Source organism: Schistocerca piceifrons, chromosome X (genome assembly GCF_021461385.2).
Source record: "Schistocerca piceifrons isolate TAMUIC-IGC-003096 chromosome X, iqSchPice1.1, whole genome shotgun sequence".
NCBI classification, from domain to species: Eukaryota; Metazoa; Arthropoda; class Insecta; order Orthoptera; family Acrididae; genus Schistocerca; species Schistocerca piceifrons.
The window spans coordinates 212435166-212454188 of NC_060149.1; the positions used below are offsets into that span (position 1 = coordinate 212435166).

At 38.2% G+C, this 19023-nt stretch overlaps 1 protein-coding gene across 1 annotated transcript in view; it reads left to right on the plus strand.

The window, feature by feature from the left end:
• Positions 1–2086: 2086 nt before the first annotated feature.
• LOC124721621 (serine hydroxymethyltransferase, mitochondrial-like) overlaps positions 2087–19023 on the plus strand; it is a 118299-nt gene continuing 101362 nt past the window's right edge. Inside the window, exon 1 of the mRNA XM_047246680.1 lies at positions 2087–2283. Coding sequence (XP_047102636.1) covers positions 2236–2283 — 48 coding nt within the window. The 5' untranslated portion in view covers positions 2087–2235. The remainder of the gene's footprint in view (positions 2284–19023) is intronic.

Below are 19023 nucleotides of genomic sequence, written 5' to 3' on the forward strand. Positions count from 1 at the left end.
TGTCCACATCTCATCTGAAGTGCTTATCATTCAAATTTATTTTCAGTGCAAAACTACACCACAGAAGAATACCTCCAAAAACTACTTCCTAACTTTTAAATATGAATTCAGTGATAACAAATTGCTCTTTTTCAGAAATTCCCTTCTTGCTATTGCCATTCCACATTTTACTACCTCTCTACTATGGTCATCATCATGTGTTCTGCTTTCCTGTACATGAACTGTGTATGACAGGTGTGGGAAAGTGAGTCATGACACATGGATGGAAGTAGTAATTACCAACTGTGAAATGTAGCTTTAGTGCCTTGACTAATGTTTATTATATCAGTGAGATAATGGTTCAAAAATCATCTTTTAGTCATTATATTGACTAATTAAATTTTATTTTAATTTGCTTATGGAAGTAAACTAATTCCTTAAAAGAACATCAATATGTATTGCTTAATAGGTGCAAACAGTTTCCATCCCATAACTGGCCATCTCTTTCAGTACTTGATCTGTGATAGTATGGAACACATGTGTATATATGCACAGATATTTAAAGCGGACTCTTGGAAATGTATTATGTAACATATCATTTCAATTGGCAGACTAGTGTGAATGATGCATGTGGCAATTCTGCTGATATTTTAGGTGCTACAGTTTCGAAGTCCGTTGGCAAAAGATGAGAGCTCTTCTATCTATGACTAGAATTTATTGAGAACCAGTCTGCAATACTACTAAATACTTCATTGATTGCTGCTTCTGTTCTTGCAGCTCTGTTGAGCTTGATTATGATGCTTGCATAATCACAAAATGGCGCTATTTCTGCTTATCACTGTAAGATGGAAAACGATTTTTATATGGCAAGAAGAGAAAGGGTGGGGGGGTTTCGTGAATTGAACACTGTGGATTATCAGTAATAATTTGTCCATGTTCAAAAAGAAAATTCATCATGAGAGCTGCATGAGTTGGCTAACATAAGTCTTTGCTCCCCGTTAGTTAAATATTGCTCATTGTTCTTTGAAAGGCAAAAAAAGTCCTGGTACGTGAAATCATGTTATTTAGATATTTCAGTACATGGTCAGTGAAATGGTAGATGTTCATTGTAGAGGTTCTCCTGGAATCGAAATAGTAATTGGGTAAGAACCTTATAATTGTGTATGTCCTCAACCATTCTTAAATAAGTTACCTATCCCAAAACTTTTAGGAATGAAAGTAATGGTGAAATGTCTCAATAGTTATTAATGTCTATTCTATTATCATTCTGAAAGAGGGTTCCAACAATTCCGTAGCTAATTCTGTAAAGATACCTTGTGAAAGTGATACATTAAATATATTTGTAAGTGCAGTAGCTATATCACAAGAACATTCTTTCAACATTTTGCTTGAAATGCTGTCAGTCCCACAAGAATTTTTAGTTTTAAGTGAGTTAATTATATTCTTGGTTTCTCTGCCAGAAGCTGAAGTTGTCTTGATTTGACTGAGTGGTTGTGCAATATCTTTTCTTTTAAGCTGGCTATACTGGTTTCCTCAGTTACATTTTTTAAAACTCTTTCAGCTTCGTGCACAGTCTGTCTGGATGAATGCTTGACCTAAACTAGAATCCCTTCTCACACCAGTAATAACAAGAAATTTTTCATGCCTGAATTTGCCCCCTCCCCTCTTTTCCAGCTTATTCTCTCAGGAAGCTGTACAAAGGGTTAAACGATATAACAGCCTAGCTGTCTCATATACTTTTCACAGAGATACTAACGCAAAGAACTTTTCAGCAGTTTATCAGAATGATTGTATGGCGGAGAAGCGCCTAAAGCCAAATAAAGATAGTAAAATGTCGTAAATAATGGAAGATTATTCGAATTAATAGAAAGCTCCAGGAAATTATAATAATTGCTACACTAACGTGGATGATAGTTGCTAAGTCGCTTTTTGAATAGATATAAGTATTGTTGTCACATTTTTAATGCATTTATCTTGAATACCTTAAATGTTAAAACTGAACATATGTGAATTAGAGTTTCGTTCATTTTCGCATTCGGATGTTGGTAACGGAGCAACTGACATACAGAGGGTAGTGTAGTTGTATTATCGCTGATGTTAATCGCGCGTACTTTTCACAGTACAGTAGCAGCGGCTGCGTTAGTTGAGTGTGCGTGTTGGGTGTGTAGTCCTGCGTGTGTGTGTAATTTCAGTAGGAGATATTCGTTTATTAGTGGAAAAATTTTTTCGTTGGGTGTCGCTATATTTCTCGGTTAAATGTTTGTTCTTCGTAGACTTTCTGTTATATCTACTCAATATTTGAACGTAAGTAGCTTGTACCGTATTGTAAACAGCGCTTGAATGTTACACACGGTATTTTTTTCTGACACATATTTCGTATACTTAAGTTGATACAAATGCACGTAGAGTAGCCGCTTAAGGAAGAGGTATATGTCGGACCAGCGTTAAAAGCGGCACTAATGTTGTCAAGAGCTGCAACAAGTTTTTGTATCAGGTGTTGATGAAAAGCATTGTTGCAGAGGTGTTTGGATATATTACTGATTATTACGGTTTTGCCTCTTGGGAGTGTTGCTTATTTAGAGAGTAAATCAGGGTGATAACAGAAATCGCCCATCGACTCCTACGAATTTTTGTAAGAATATTAATTTAAGTTTATCCCTTCAGATATCTTCAAATTTGTGAAAAGTTCGCGCAGTTGCCTGTGCGCTCAAAGACAAACTCTAGTTGCATCCTAGCTACATATAGCATTGATAATATGTATAGTTGTTAATATGGTATGTCCTGATGTTTTCTTAAAATAAAACTTGTGAAATACGAAATGATTTTGTATGGCTCTTTAAAGCGACAGTGTGTAGTGAAAATGTTTTTGACAACCTACCGACACAATAACAATATATCGCAAACTTGTTGTTTTCTTTGTACTAATTGTAATGAAATATACGTAGACTCTGCCAAACAATGTATACATTTGATTACTCTCACACTGTGGGTGTTCTTATAGGAGACACCTAAAACTTATACCCAGCGATGTTATTGCTAAAATTCATTATTTCCATTATCTAGTTTGTGCGAATATAATTAATCCGCACTAGAGGAACGAATCGTAGTCCTGTATTAAATGCTAATTGTTATAAGACGGATGACTAGAATTAACACATAACATTCGCTTGTGTTGATTATTCACATTTTGACGTAATTTTCAGCATTGCTCCCATAAAAAAGCCAGCTGTCAAATAGTAAATACTGTTTGCCGGAAAACAGAGAGAACTAAAATAACGTCCAGTTAATATGAACAGATCGTTGCGTCCTTGATTTGGTGTGCTGCTGTTTGTGCATTCTTAGCAGTTCTGGATTTTCAGGTGGTCTTCGTAAATAATGTTTTTGTTTTACTTGGATCATATGCATATGTATTCTCAGGCCATCACATTCACTTCTGTGTAATGTGTTTACAAATTTACAAACGTAAATATGCATGTACTTGAGAATTAGTGTTCAGTTGAATTTTAATATTTGTAGATTCGTTTCATGTTCAGATCTGAGTGGATATCATGTAGGAAGTTAAATGCACAATTCCATGTCATGGAGTTCACCATTTAAATGACTATAATGTTGTTAATCTATGGATTGTTTCCTTTACTGCTTGCTCAGAATACAGACTGGATAACATCAGAGATAGGCTACAACACTGCCGCACTCCCTTCTCAACCACTGCTTCCCTTTCCTATCCCTCGACTCATATAACTGACATCTGGTTTCTGTACAAATTGTAAATAGCCTTTCGGTCCCTGTATTTGATCCCTGCCACCTTCAGTATTTGAAAGAGACTATTCCAGTCAACATTGTCAAAAGCTTTCTCTAAGTCTACAGATGATAGAAACATAGGTTTGCCTTTGCTTAATCTATCTTCTAAGATAAGTCGTAGGGTTAGTATTGCCTCACATGGTCAAACTTTTTTCTGGAAATCTGATATTCCCCGTGGTCAACTTCTACCAGTTTTTCCATTCGTCCGGAAAGAATTTGTGTTAGTATTTTGCAGCCTTGACTTATTAAATTGATGGTTCAGTAATTTTCACATCTGTCAACACTTAGTTTCTTTGGGATTGGAATTATTATATTCTTCATGAAGTCTGAGGGTATTTTGCTTGTCTATTACATCTTGCTCACCAGATGGCAGAGTTTTGTCAGGGCTGGCTCTCCCAAGGCTGTCAGTAGTTGTAATGGAATGCTGTCTGCTCCTCGGGCCGTGTTTCGACTTAGGTCTCTCAGTGGTCTGTCAAACTCTTCACGCAGTATCATAGCTCCCCTTACATCTTCGTCTATGTCCTCTTCCATTTCCATAATATTGCCCTGAAGTACATTGCCTTTGTCTAGACCCTCTATATATTCTGTCCATCTTTCTGCCTTCGCTTCTTTGCTGAGAGCTTGTTTTCCATCTGAGCTCTTGATATTCATACAAGTTGTTCTCTTTTCTCCGAAGATCTCTTTCATTTTCCTGTAGGCAGTATCTATCTCACCCTAGTGGTATATAGGTGGCACGTAAGAGTAATTTTTGTTAACATTCTTTTATACACTTCATCATAATTGTTAGCTATGCAAGTGGTCTGAAATGTTCTGAGAGATGTCATTAATAACAGGCTAATAAAATTAGATTTTACATATTATTTAGATTGAAAGCCTCATCACTGTTGACATGTGATTATTATTGTAATAACGTGACATGTTCTACATCCTAGTGATACTCACATCAAGAATCCATTGAACTCAAAAATTAATCAAATAAATAAATAAGTACCATAAGTAAATCACACACAAGTAATGAGGCAATTTTTCATTTTTTCATTAATTCATGTATATACACTTTCCATTGTATAGATGTAGTCAGGGCATAAAAAATTCAATTATATTTATACATATAACATAATAGACATGTCTTAATTCACCTAGGTTAAACCCAACATCACATCATGGTTTCCATTACCTTAGTTGAGTAAAATAAAAGTGTTTAATCACACGTTGTTGTCTGCAGAAATTCCCCTCCTGCCACTGTACAAAAATGTGACTACATGAATTTTTTCCCCTAATTTTCCATCCTTGACTGTGACTTATGTATCAGGGATGGTTAATTTCATCTAACTGAAGTTAAAATACCATGTGCTAGAAGCTTCAATTTCTGCATGTTATTCCAATTGAATATGGACTTCTTGGGTGGCAAACACAACTGGAAACTTCCCTTTCAATCCATACCCGGTTTTAGGACTTACAGATTTGTTTGTTTGGCACATTTATTTGAAGTCAAAGTGATTGGTGTTTTAGAACCTTGTGGCATCAACTTTGACTGACTTCTTTTTCTTGTGTGGTATGTGTTTATTTTTTGCATGCTGATAAGTGTGATGATGTGACAATGCACTGTTTATTGCCTTTTTACCTATTTTAGCACTGCACTGATTTTTGAAACAGGGCTGTCAGTGAAGCCCAGATGACCGCCTTTATACAATGGCCCATTGTGTTTTCATATTTGAGGTTCGCAATATGCACAGAAATATTCGACAAGATTTCTCTACTGTGTAATATGTGATTTCTGAATGTACCTTGTTATTTTAATTATTTAAAATGAAAAGGCTGTTCAATATAGTGTGAATGTTGGCAACAGGAGAGTCTGTCAGATATCAAAAATGACAGAACCAATCGTAAAACATTGTTAACAAGTTGTCCTAATGACAAGTATTAAATCTGCAGCAAATGTTGAGGACAATGTACATTTACCACAGGATATGTTGCAGATCAGTATCGTAGCATCGTTTTGTGTTTACACTTCGTTGCCTTCCAACATAACTTAGACCTTTGACTGCATTACAGATCTGTTCCTATTCTGGCTATAAATTAACTGGACAGTGCTTTTCTTGGTACACAGCAGATTTGTTCCCCTATTTTTAACTGCTCATTGCCACATGTCACGGATCAAATAGTACATGTAACTTCCTGGCAGATTAAAACTGTGTGCCGGACCGAGACTCGAACTCGGGACCTTTGCCTTTCGCGGGCAAGTGCTCTACTACCTGGGGCAAAGGTCCCGAGTTCGAATCTTGGTCCGGCACACAGTTTTAATCTGCCAGGAAGTTTCATATCAGCGCACACTCTGCTGCAGAGTGAAAATCTCATTCTGCAAATAGTACATGTCCCATGAATTTTATTAGTTTTAAAACTGTTATGGTTTCTAGTTACCTAAGGCTTTTTTTTCTCTTTCAACTGCCTCATTTAAGTAGTACAGCTACAGCTTGTTGATTTCAACAAGCATGGAATGAACTGTTACTTTATATCCTTTCCTGTTTTCAGTTTGTATTTCCCAAGGAGGTAGGGAAATGACTGCATTACTTCGTCCCTTCAGTGACGATGGTGAGGATGAGAAGCAGGAAAAGGAGGGTTGCTGTTTTAACTGACTGCAGTGTGACCTATAATATTACTGTCATTTCTGATATGCCTTTGTCCCCAGAAGAATGTTGTAACTTCTTGGCTCTGTAGAAGAAAAGTACCCTAGACAGTATAAACTTATTTTCCTGTTGGTTACACATCCTAAACTACTTTGAAGACACTGAACAATTAAAGAACCTCAGCTACCAGGAAATTCAATTGGGTTTTCTCTGTTGCCATTTTGCACATTCAAAATTTTTCACCAGAAAGCAACTATGTTTGCAGATCCTTGAAGCACAGTGTCTCCTCTCCCATAGGCCCATCAGTAACATAGCTCTGCATGTATGGTGATTGATAGGGTGCATAGGCTGCAGTAACCTACTATGTCCAAACCTGATCTAGAGCACACAACTTGGAGACGTGGTCTGAAAACAGAAAAAAATTGATACTCGGAGTTCTCCCAAAGGATTCTTTCTTTTTGTCTCTAAAGTTCCTTGCTGGGATAGTTGCAAAATACACATTTTGTTGACTATTACTGAGTAGTGATGACCAGAGCTTTTATCATAAATTAAATATTTAAGCCAGTTAACCCACAAACAGAAAATAAATCTACATTGAGTTTCCACTGTGCCAGTTACAGAAATTTTTGTAAGGCCAGTACAGTGTAAAACCCCTTCAAAATAAGAAACTGTGTACACAAAGATCCTATTTCTTTGACTGAATTTCTATTTTTTTTTATATGTCCATAGACCATCTAGTGCAATATTACCAGACAAGTCGGATGCATTACAGAAATAATATGCACATATATAAAACTTTAACAAAGTAGGATGGGAACAGGTGAGGATGTGGCATGAAGTTGGTTATGGCCTAGTGAAAGGAACCATCCTAGCGTTTACCCTAACAACTGGGAGAAGCAATGAAAAACCCAAGCCAGGATGCCAGATGGGGAATAAATCCTAGTCCTCTCAGATCAAGTCCAGTACATTAAAGACTTGCATAGCAATCTTGCTCAGTATATGATTGGAAGAGGAATCACATATACATAGTCTACATTGTGAATGCAACATACAAAAGAGGTAGATCAATGAACAAAAGTGGAAACAAGTGAACACATTATATAACACTGCTGAAAAGTACAATATGCACAGTAAGTAAATCAGTCATGCAAGTAAAGCATGGAACTTCGAAATAAAACTCCCCTGAAAAAATAAAAACACACGAACACATTATATAGCACTGCTGAAAGCTATAACACACAAAAGCCTGCCAACACTCTATGCATCACAACTAGGCTGCCACCAGATCCCTTCTCAGAAGAAATGTATTTCACTGCATCTGAAATAGAGAAAACAGAAAACCAACAGTAGAAACCTTATTTGCGAAAACAAACACAGTATTTATGGTACACCAGGTAACAGAATCAAGAGAACTCTACAGTGTGTGAGGGCCTAGTAATCCTGTAAGGTAACATATTCATTCACATAGTAGAAACAAGCCTCAACAAGAAATGATTTTAGCTCTGCTGTAAAAGTAGTTTCTCTCCCCAACTTACTTCTGTACATGGAGGTGACATGTCATGGGATAGGAATTAGCACATACACAGATGGTGTACATAAGGTAGAAAAGGGCAGTGCATTGGTGGTGCTGTCATTTGTACTTAGGTGATTCATGTGAAGAATTGACTGACTTTGAAAGTGGAATGGAAGTTGGAGCTAGATGCATGGGGCATTCCAGTTCAGGCATCATTAGGAAGTTCAATATTCTGAGACTCACAGTGTCTAGGGTGTGCCAAGAATGCCAAATTTCAGGCATTACCTGTCACTGTGGACAACTCAACAACAGGGCACAGCAACATTTGTATAAAATTGTTAGCACTAACAGGTAAGCAACACTGCATAAAATAATCACAGAAATCAATGTGGAATGTATGACAAATGTATCTGTTAAGACAGTGTGGTGAAATTTGATGTTAATGAGCTATGGCAGAAGACAACTGGTGCTAGTGCCTTTACTAACAGCAGGACATCATCTGCAGTGTCTCCCCTGGGCTTATGACCTTATTGGTTGGACCCTAGACAGCTGGAAAACCATGGTCTGGTCATATGAGGCCTGATTTCGGGTGATAAGAGCTAATGGTAGGGTTTGAGTCTGGTGCAGACCCCATGAATCTGTAAACCCAAGCTGTCAACAAGGCACCGTGCAAGCTTGTAGTGGCTCCATAATAGTGTGGGATGTGTTTACATGGAAATGGTTATGTTTGGCTATTTGGAGACCATTCATGGACTTCATATTCCCAAAAAAGATTGAATTTTCATGCATAACAGTGCACCATGTCACCAGTCCACAGTTGTTCACGAAAGGCATTATAACTTCCAGTAGAAGAAAAAGTTCTTCACTGTCTTAGGTTGGTTGGTTGGTTTTGGGGAAGGAGACCAGACAGCGTGGTCATCGGTCTCATCGGATTAGGGAAGGATTGGGAAGGAATTCGGCCGTGCCCTTTCAGAGGAACCATCCCGGCATTTGCCTGGAGTGATGTAGGGAAATCACGGAAAACCTAAATCAGGATGGCCGGACGCGGGATTGAACCGTCGTTCTCCCGAATGCGAGTCCAGTGTCTAACCACTGCGCCACCCCGCTCGGTTTTCACTGTCTTATTAAGCACAGAAATACTACTCCAGAATTCAGAAATTATGTGAAAAAATACAACCAAATATTCAGCAAGGTAATAAAAGAAGCCAAAAAACGAAAAAATGAGTACATCTCAAATGCAAACAATAAAATGAAAGCTGTATGGAAGGTTATTAGAGCAGAAACTGGTACAGAACAGTCAACTTCACAAAATATCTCTCTTCAGATTGAAAATAACAGACACTCAGATCCAAAAGAGGTAGCTGAAAAGTTTAACATGTACTTTACTAATATAGCAAAGCAGTATGTTCCTTCAAACAGTCATGGAAACAGAAGTGAAACAAATAATAAGGTCACTCAAAAACAAATATTCATGTGGACTGGATGGTGTGCCAGACTGTCTCTTCAAAAAGTCATCTGATAATGTATTAAAACCTCTAACAACTCCTTATCAACTGGAATCTTTCCCAGTAGCCTAAAAACAGCTGAAGTAACTCCACTGTTCAAAAAAGGGGACTCTGAAAATGTAAATAATTATCGTCCAGTATCCCAACTCAGTGTTTTCTCCAAAATATTTGAGAAAATTTTCTACAATAGACTACTAAGCTACATTACAAAAAATTCATTACTCTCAGCAAATCAACATGGATTCAGCAAATCAAAGTCTACAACAACAGCAATGTATGAGTGCATAGAAGCTGTGCTTAAAGCAATGGATGACAGAAAAGATGCTACTGGTATCTTTCTGGACCTTTCAAAAGCTTTCGACGTAACTGACCATGACTTCCTCATTCACAAATTAGATCAAACAGGTGTCCGAGGAATCCCAAATCAGTGGATAAGATCTTACCTAGAAAACAGGCAGCAAGTGGTGGTTTTAAGGCATGATGACATTTCAGTACAAGGAAATATTATCACAACACCACATGTCTCCAGTAAATCAACAATAAAGTATGGAGTGCCACAAGGTTCTGTCCTAGGACCTCTACTGTTCCTCCTTTATATTGATGATATAAATGACTTTATTAAATTGGGAAAACTAATCTTATTTGCTGGTGACACCAGCATATTAATAACAGCTGCTGACAAAATATCATTGGAAGTAGCAATAGATACTGTAATGTCCCAAATTACTAGCAGGTTTCAAAAAAATAAAATAATAATAATAAATAAAGAAAAAACTGTCTTTATGAATTCTCTGTCTCTGTCTCTTCTCCACATGTGCAAAACTTTGTTACAGTACCATACCTTGAAAATACGTTACTGAACTCGGTTACTGACACTAAGGTTCTAGGCCTATGGGTACAAGATAATTTAAAATGGGACTGTCATATAAAAGAACTTGAGAAAAAACTTTCAAAAGCTTGTTATGCTCTGTGTGTGTCAAATAAAAGTGCAAGCAAGTCAACAGTTACTCAAGCGTATTATGCCTACTTCCATGCACTACTCCGATATGGGCTAATCTTCTGGGGTAATTCAGCCACCAGCATAAAGATCTTTAGGGTGCAGAAAAGAGCAATCAGGGCTATCTGCAACCTAAGAAAACTAGAAACATGTAGACCAAATTTCATCCAGATGAAAATAATGAGCCTACCGAGCCTTTACATATACGAGTGTATCCTGTTCTCAAATGAGTATCTTTTAAACCAAACTGGACATCTTCAACAAAATAAGCATATACACAGTCACAACACAAGAAACACAAACAATATCCACATGTCACAGCGTAGAACAGCACTGTACCAAGAAAGTGTATCACAGATAACAGTTCAGCTATATGACAGCCTACCCAGTGATTTAAAATTGCAGCAACATAAAAATTTTCTTAAACATAATCTTAAGTCATTTCTAGTGGAAAAATGTTTTTACTCTGTAAAATAATTTTTAAATTACAAAAAATAGCCTCGTAAACAATGATTATGTAATAGTGGTTAAATAATTCAAATTGCTATATTTGTCACTTGTAATTTTATTGTTATCTGCAATTAATTTTGTCATTCTCTCTCTCTCTCTCTCTCTCTCTCTCTCTCTCTCTCTGTCTGTCTGTCTGTGTGTGTGTGTGTGTGTGTGTGTGTGTGTGTGTGTGTGTGTTTTTCTCCGCTCCTTTCGCAATTTTGACTTGTCCTATATTCAGTGTACTGTTTAAGTATGTAATGAATCAAATGGACCAATAAATAAATGAGTGAATGAATTGGTGTGAAGAACATTCTGGATTAGAGCAAATGATTTGGCTATCCAGATCGCCTTACATTAATCCCATCAAGCATTCGTGGGACATGATTGAGAGGTCAGTTCGTGCACAACGTCCTGCACCAACACCACTCTCGCAACTGTGAATGGCTACATACAGAGGCAGCATGGCTCAGAATTTCTGCAGGGGAATTCCGATGACTTGTTGAGACCAAGCCACATTGAGTTGCTGCAGTATGCCAGGCAAAAGGTCAGGCACGATATTAGGTGGCATCCCTTGACTTTTGTCACCTCATTGTGTGTTGGCAGTGCATTTAAAGAATGACATCAAAGTGGCTCATATGTCTTTGTATAAGTGTTGCTCTAACTTGTTCTATAGGGAGGGTCCCTCAGCTACGAGTATTATAACTGCAGTAATCGGACTAGGTTTGCAAGTCACAAAGTCTAGCTCTTATATCATTCACTATTACAATAGTGTCATCAGGAAACATTATCTTACCTGCAATTTCTGAGGTGTGTGTGTCACTTGCATAAATAAGTGACAGAAGGGGGCTTGACACCCTATCTCGGGGTGCACCTATTTAGATTTTCCTTGCATCAACTACCAATCTCATTTCAAACTATTTCATTGATGTGACCATTTATTGCTGTTTCTGTACTTCTGCCTGTTTGAAATCCATGCTGATTATTATTCAGTATGCTGTGCTTGGATAAGTACTTGACAATTTGTTGTTTCGTTAATATCTCAGTTACTCTAGAGAATGCCTAGATTAGTGAAATGTTTTGGTAATTTTCAACTGTATGCTTATTCCCAGGCTTGGAATAAAGGTATCTGTCTTGATATTTGTAATCTTTGAGAGAACACTCCCTCAGTGATAATTTAACAAGTGAGCCAAGGGCTTTGTGACTGATGAAGCAGTATGGATTATAAGTGACACTGGTATGCCATCTATGCTGCCTACATTTGAAGCTTTTAATCACATTTACTATTTTGTGCTCACTAGTTGGAATTAAACTCGTGATGTATGCTGCTGTGCGAAAGCTAAGTTCATCCTGATTTGTGAAGCGTTTGTAAAGTAATCATAGATTTAATTTGGCAGGTATTTTTTTGCCAATATTGATGTTTTCAGAAGTTTTAAGTGTAATTCCCTACTGTTCTTGTATTTTCTCCACTTCACTTTTTTCAGTATCCCAGTTTTTAATTGACTGATGACCATAGATGTTAAGTCCCATAGTGCTCAGAGCCATTTGAGCCAGTTTTTAATTTGTTGGCTGACATTCTTGTTATGTTATCATTTCTAAGTACCTGTTGCTATATTTTCTTGTAAATCTTTATGTATTCTAGAGATCGGGGATCTGTGAATCTTTTCATTTGAGAACTAAGTACTTTTAAAGCCCTGCAGGAAATCTTAATGTTTGACGTAATCCAAGATCTAGCTGTTGTGATCCAACCTGAAAAGACTCTAGTCAGTTTCTCAGGAAAATGAATTTCAAATTGGACATGATTCCCAAATAGTAGCATCGTAAGCATTGTTAGTACTTAACTGTGAAAAGCACTTCCAACCAGGATTCATTACTTAGACTGCCAATAAAACTAACACTGTCTGACAAAATGGAAGAAAAAAAGTGCATACCTTTCTTTCACAGGTATACGTGCAATTGTAAGGAAAAGGGCATTATGATCAGATAGCCCTAAGTCAGTATTAACAATTTCAATGTTTGTGGTGTCAGCATGTGAAAATGTGTTAGCCTATAAGAATTTTCATTCTATTTGTTATTCTTTGAGGGCTCTGTATAAGAGGAAACATGTTGAAGCTGTGCAATACATTAAAAACATCTATGTAACTATGAAGACTAATGAATTACTTGGTATGCAGTGGTGGTGCTAATAGCTTTAAATGGAAGGAGCAAAAATCACACAAGACCTCTTAATGTTCAAGGTACCTGCTCCAGAAAAACTCTCATCAGTGGCTCAAACTTTGGAAGAGGCCTAGAACAGACACTCAGTACAGCAGTGAATGTTATTTAATAATACATGTTTGTTATTTTGTGATTGACTGAGGATTTTCTAAAAATGTGGCTCACTGCTGTTGGTCACAGGACTTTACAAGTGCCTACAGTCCTACTGCAGCTTCTTCCAACACCAAAACATGCAAACAAAGAAGCCACAGGAAGTTAGCAACAGTTTTTGCCATGTTGTGAAATGACATTGACATGGAAACTAAAATTCAAAAGTTCTGTCACTAGTCTTTTCGTTTCATAATCGTAAAATAACTACAGAGCGAAAGTCCCTAATGAACCTCAGTACCCTTCAGCTTCGTGAGAAAATTATGTTACTCTCATTTTTACTATTGCTTTCGTGATCCACATAGTTTTTGATGCACCTGCACCTGTACCTGTCCTCAAGGCACTTAAAAATCTGCTGTAATTGTGTGAAAAGATAAATACAACCAGACATGGATTGGCAGCACTTTAAGAGTTTAAATAGTAGCCAGCTATTGGAAACATTCCATTTTATTACTGAGAGGGCAGAAAATGATATGATTATTTTGGAGACTATTTGGTAATGCTGGGAGAATTTCATGGAAACTATATGCTAATTTATTAAATCCATCTGAAAAATTCTTTTACATATGATTCTGAGCCTAGCAAGGGATAACAATACAACAGACTGTTGCATGCATAATTTTTAATAATCACTGAAGATTGCACCTATTCAATTTTGTGAAATTGAACAATAATAGACTGGAGGGTTCTGGGGGTATTCGTCCAGTAATGCCTGATCACAGCCAAAGTATCTGAAGATTGTGCTGGTCAACACTAACAGTTTTCTGTAACTAGAACACTGTATGTATGTCTGGGACCCTTGTTAGATTCAACAATAGTCCTGATTTTTGGCTTGACTGTTACATTAAAAAGGAATACTGGTACATTCTAATACAAAACAAGGAATGGAAGCAATAAAAACCTATTCCCCAGAAATGTCAGGTTATAAAATGTGTCCCTGTATTACGTTTTGAAATATCTAAAAATGTGCTGAGACTCTGAAATTTATTAAGGGACTCCAAAATGGAACACATTCAATTAAAACTATATATTGGTATAATACAAAATTTGTAAAAATACCAGGCTTGGGGTAGATCCCATTGAATTGCACATCACCTGTAACTTTTTCAAGTATACTGTAATATGCTAAGATTTAATGCAGTTCTCAATATTAGAACTGCAGGAGAAGTGGGAAGAAAAAGACTATGTTGTTTCAACCATCATGAAGAGAGTGAACCTAGAGTGGGGGGGGGGGGGGGGGGGGAAGTGGTTTTTGTTCTTACCTTTAACACTGTGATACTGTGTCTGACTACATTTAAATGGAATCTATTCATTATAAGCTAAGACACTCCATTTGGAATCCATTACATTGGTATAATTATTAAAATTTCATACACAATACATTTTTCATGATCTTCTCCATTACATTTGAAAAGGAATTTTTATTAGCAGGTTCACAGCTGATAAAATATTTGTCACAGCTATGACCAGTGGCAATGCCAGATTCCTGCTTGACAGCTTGATGGATGGCAGGAATGACTGCTTAAGAATGTGAGTGCAACCCTGAAACTGGTTGCAAAGAACAAAATGTAAGTAAATAAGAGAAAAATAAAGTGTAGCTGTGGAATGTCTTCATCAAAAACAAGTAAAATATATGCTGCCTGAAAAAAAAGTGAAGCACCCAGAAGACATGGTTGTATGTCAATGTAACATCGTACACTTACATACTATTGGCAGCTATGCAAATGATTATAGAGTTGTAATTCACTGTGACAGGTAGAATTGCCACCAGAGTGTGTCACTGTCGTTCATTCTTAATGGTGTTATAGGGCCTGGTAGAGTAGGTAAGGGCTCTGGACTGTATCAGATGTTGAGTAGTTGCTGTGAGCAACATGAAGATGCTTCATACTTGTGTAAAACAGTGCTGTCAGCACATCACGTAGTTTGGGAGGGGGGGGGGGGGGGCACATTTTGGGCCTCCATTTAGCCAACTGGTCAAATTGTGCAGCATCCATATTTGTCCGGCATTCAGATGTGACAGTGGCCCAGTGGTGGACTGCATGGGAATGTGAGGGCAAACATACCTATCATCGAAGTTTCATTTGACCCCATCTGATCATCACAAGGGAGTATTGCTGCATTGTGCGCCAAGCACGTTGTAACCCCTTCATGTACATCTACATTCATATGCCACAAGTCACCCTTTAGTGTATAGCTCAGAAAGCATCAGGTCTAAAACAGAAATGTTGAAGTCAGTATGCCACATGAGTTGGAAGAAGTACTTCAAATTCTGTAATCAATTCCTGGCCATGTTGCCACAGGTGAGTTCTTGATTCTTTTGTTCTAATGTAATACTAGTGGTAGACACCCATCAGCCTCTGGGAATTTCAGAATCATCATGTCACACTATAATCAAGCAGTAAACTGCTACAACCTTGGAATAAAATCTTTTAAATTTGCTACACATAGACAGCCATGAGTTTGTGTTCACTAGTGCTGTACAGTAGTGTTGATGGCACTATGTACAAATGATGCATTATGAGTGGTTATCTTCTGATGTAAAAAGTTGTTAGCCTGTGCAGAAAGACTGGGAATGGGACCACACTCTGTGAGCCCTTGTTGTCAACCTTATGCTCTCATGCTGGACAGTGTCCAGCATTTTGAAATGGTTTAGTTGTGTGGATGTAAATCACACAGTCATATAAATATATAAAGTGCACCAGGCAATGGCTTTATGAAATTGATAAAAGAAAACAAGTAAGCCAGTGGAAAAACTGCCAAGATTTCATTTAATTATTTGAGTGTAGTAAGTAATTATGGGCACCTGAGCCCCATATTTTGTTAAAGGGCAATCATGTGACAGTGGATGAGGTACCAAAAGTGAAGAACTGTAAATTACAACTCCTGGCAACCACAAGTTCTGATGCACATATGTTACATTCTCACTGCTGTCAATTATCAGTTTTGGTATACGAGATTTAGTGGGCCATCCATAGATTAGTTTCTTCTTACTAGTATCTGAATAAAAAACACAGGTGTGTACAGTGACTTCTTTAAAATATGTTTTGTTTAATGTACACTCATGTTCAAAAGAAACGGAACACCTTAACTGACTAGGATAGGATATTCATACTCACAGGACATGTACAATATTATGATCAGCAGAAATGAGTAGCATTTGAACAATGTCACCCCACAGGTTCAAGGTCCACATCAATACTGCTGCACAACAAAGTAATGGATCAGTGTGACTTGAGCATACATGCAGTCAAATCAGTGAATTTGAAATAGGGCGCATTATTAGCATGAGAGAATACGACATGTCCATCCAGGAAACTGCTGCAATGGGTGTGTACAGAATTATTTATGGAAGACTGTAGAACACGACAAGATGGATCAGATCACACCACCCAGACCACCCCTGAGAAAACAGACACCTCATCCGAATGGCTTTGCGGGACAGATCTGCGTCCTCCTCGGCTCTGGCACAACAGTGGAACACATCATACACTGAAACTTCCTGGCAGATGAAAACTGTGTGCCGGACCGAGACTCTAACTCGGGACCTCTGCCTTTCACGGGCAAGTGCTCTGGCGGAATTAAAGCTGTGAGACCGGGGCGTGAGTCGTGCTTGGGTAGCTCAGTCGGTAGAGCACTTGCCCGCAAAAGGCAAAGGTCTGAGTTCAAGTCTCAGTCCGGCACACAGTTTTAATCTGTCAGGAGTGCTTGGGTAGCTCAGTTGGTAGAGCACTTGCCCGCGAAAGGCAGAGGTCCCGAGTTCGAGTCTCGGTCCGGCACACAGTTTTAATCTGCCAGGAAGTTTCATATCATCGCACACTCCGCTGTAGAGTGAAAATTTCATTGTACATTATACACTGTCGGGGGCAACAGTCTGTCGCCGTTTTTATAGTGTGGGTTACATGCACATTGTCCACTTCTCTGCCTACCTTTGACAAATGTGCAGAAACATGCTAAATTGCAGTTGTGTATGGAACAACGTCACTAGGGACAGGAATGGCATCGGATAGTATTTTTGGATGAATCCAGGTTGTGTTTGTTTGAAAATGATAGCTACATTTTGGTTTTCCGCAGACAGGGTAAGTGGCATCACAGTAACTACATTCACACAAGATATATGGCTCCAGCTCAAGGTCTTATGATGTGTGATGCTATTGGGTACAACCACAAATCACAACTGGTACGTGTCCAGGCACTGTGATCAGTGTGACCTACAAGAATGACATTCTGCGACCTGTAGCCATACCCTTTCTGCACAACACCCCAGACACAATTTTTCAGCACGATAATGCATGACCACATGTTGCTGCACGAACATGTCTTCGTGGTGACACAGGATGTCAGCCTTTTGCCCTGGCGTGCCACATCACCAGACTTCTCGCCAACTGAAAATGTTTGGGATATGGTGAAATGTCAGGTGCAGCACTATGACCCAATTCCAAACACCAAAGATGAACTTTGGAACCAGGTGAATGCAGCATGGGTGGCTATATCACAGGATGCCACTCGAACCTTATACACATCAATGCCATCACACGTGGAATAAGTTATCAGGGCCTATGGCAGACCCTGTGTCTACTAGGCAGCAGGACACAAGCTGAACTGAGGTGACTGAAATGCTAATCATTTCTGCAGAACATACTAATGTACATGTCCTATGCATATGAACATCACATTGCTAGTCATTCAAGGTGTTCTGTTTTTTGTCTTGACATGAGTGTAAATACACTAATCAACCAGAACATAGTGACTACCTGCTTAATAACATGTTGGTCCATCTTCTGAATGCAGTACAACAGTGATTCTGCACTACATGGATTTAAGTCTGAAGTAGATTTCTGGAATTATGTGGCACCATATGTCTGTGCACAAATCATTTATTTCCATTAAATTATGAGATGGTGTTATGTGAGAGTAGCCCTGGCACTTGACAGTGTCTCCAGTGTGTTGCATCAGGTTCAGATTAAATGAATTTGTTTGCCGAGACATCAGTGTAGGTTCACAATTATCCTCTTCAAACCACTGTAAAATGATTCTGGACTTTTGACACACAATTATACTGCTGGAAGATGCTATGGCTGTCAGAGGAGATGTCGAGCATGGAAGGATGCTATTAGTCTGCAATAATTTCCATAGTTCACATCCCTCATAAAACCTTAAATTACTGCCACAAGTCCCGTGGAAGCTCAGGTGAATGTCCCCTGTAGTATAACACTGTCCTCTGTGGCGCAGTGCAGGTTGAGGACAGCCATTCACCTAGACAATGTCGTATCTAGACACAGCACTAAAGCAGTCAACAGTGCTGTAAGGAGGCAGGATTTTCAGTGGCATCACCATTCTGAGGAACTTTTTTACCACGATGAAAAACAATGAACATCACATATCGAGCATAAGCTATATGTAATTTTAAATGTGAACAGCTGTCTGATGATGAAACTGTCATTTTGAACTTAATAATGGCATTATTTGTTCTAAATAGATAGCATTATTAATAGTGGCTAGTTGCTGTTTTTCCTTGATTCCTGTCTGGGGCCTTGTATCCAGCCAATGCGGGGTTGAGACACTTACGAAACTTCTCAAGTTTGGGGAGTACCAAACTTCTGTATAGGCTATTATTACAATGAGTTTGTCACTACCAAAGGCATTTTGAAGCTACTGCCAGCTCCCCTGGGAAGAAAACTGTGTACCCTTTTTTTTTACATATAGTGCAATGACATAGTCAAATGTGATAATGTTTTTCAAAGTCTGTAC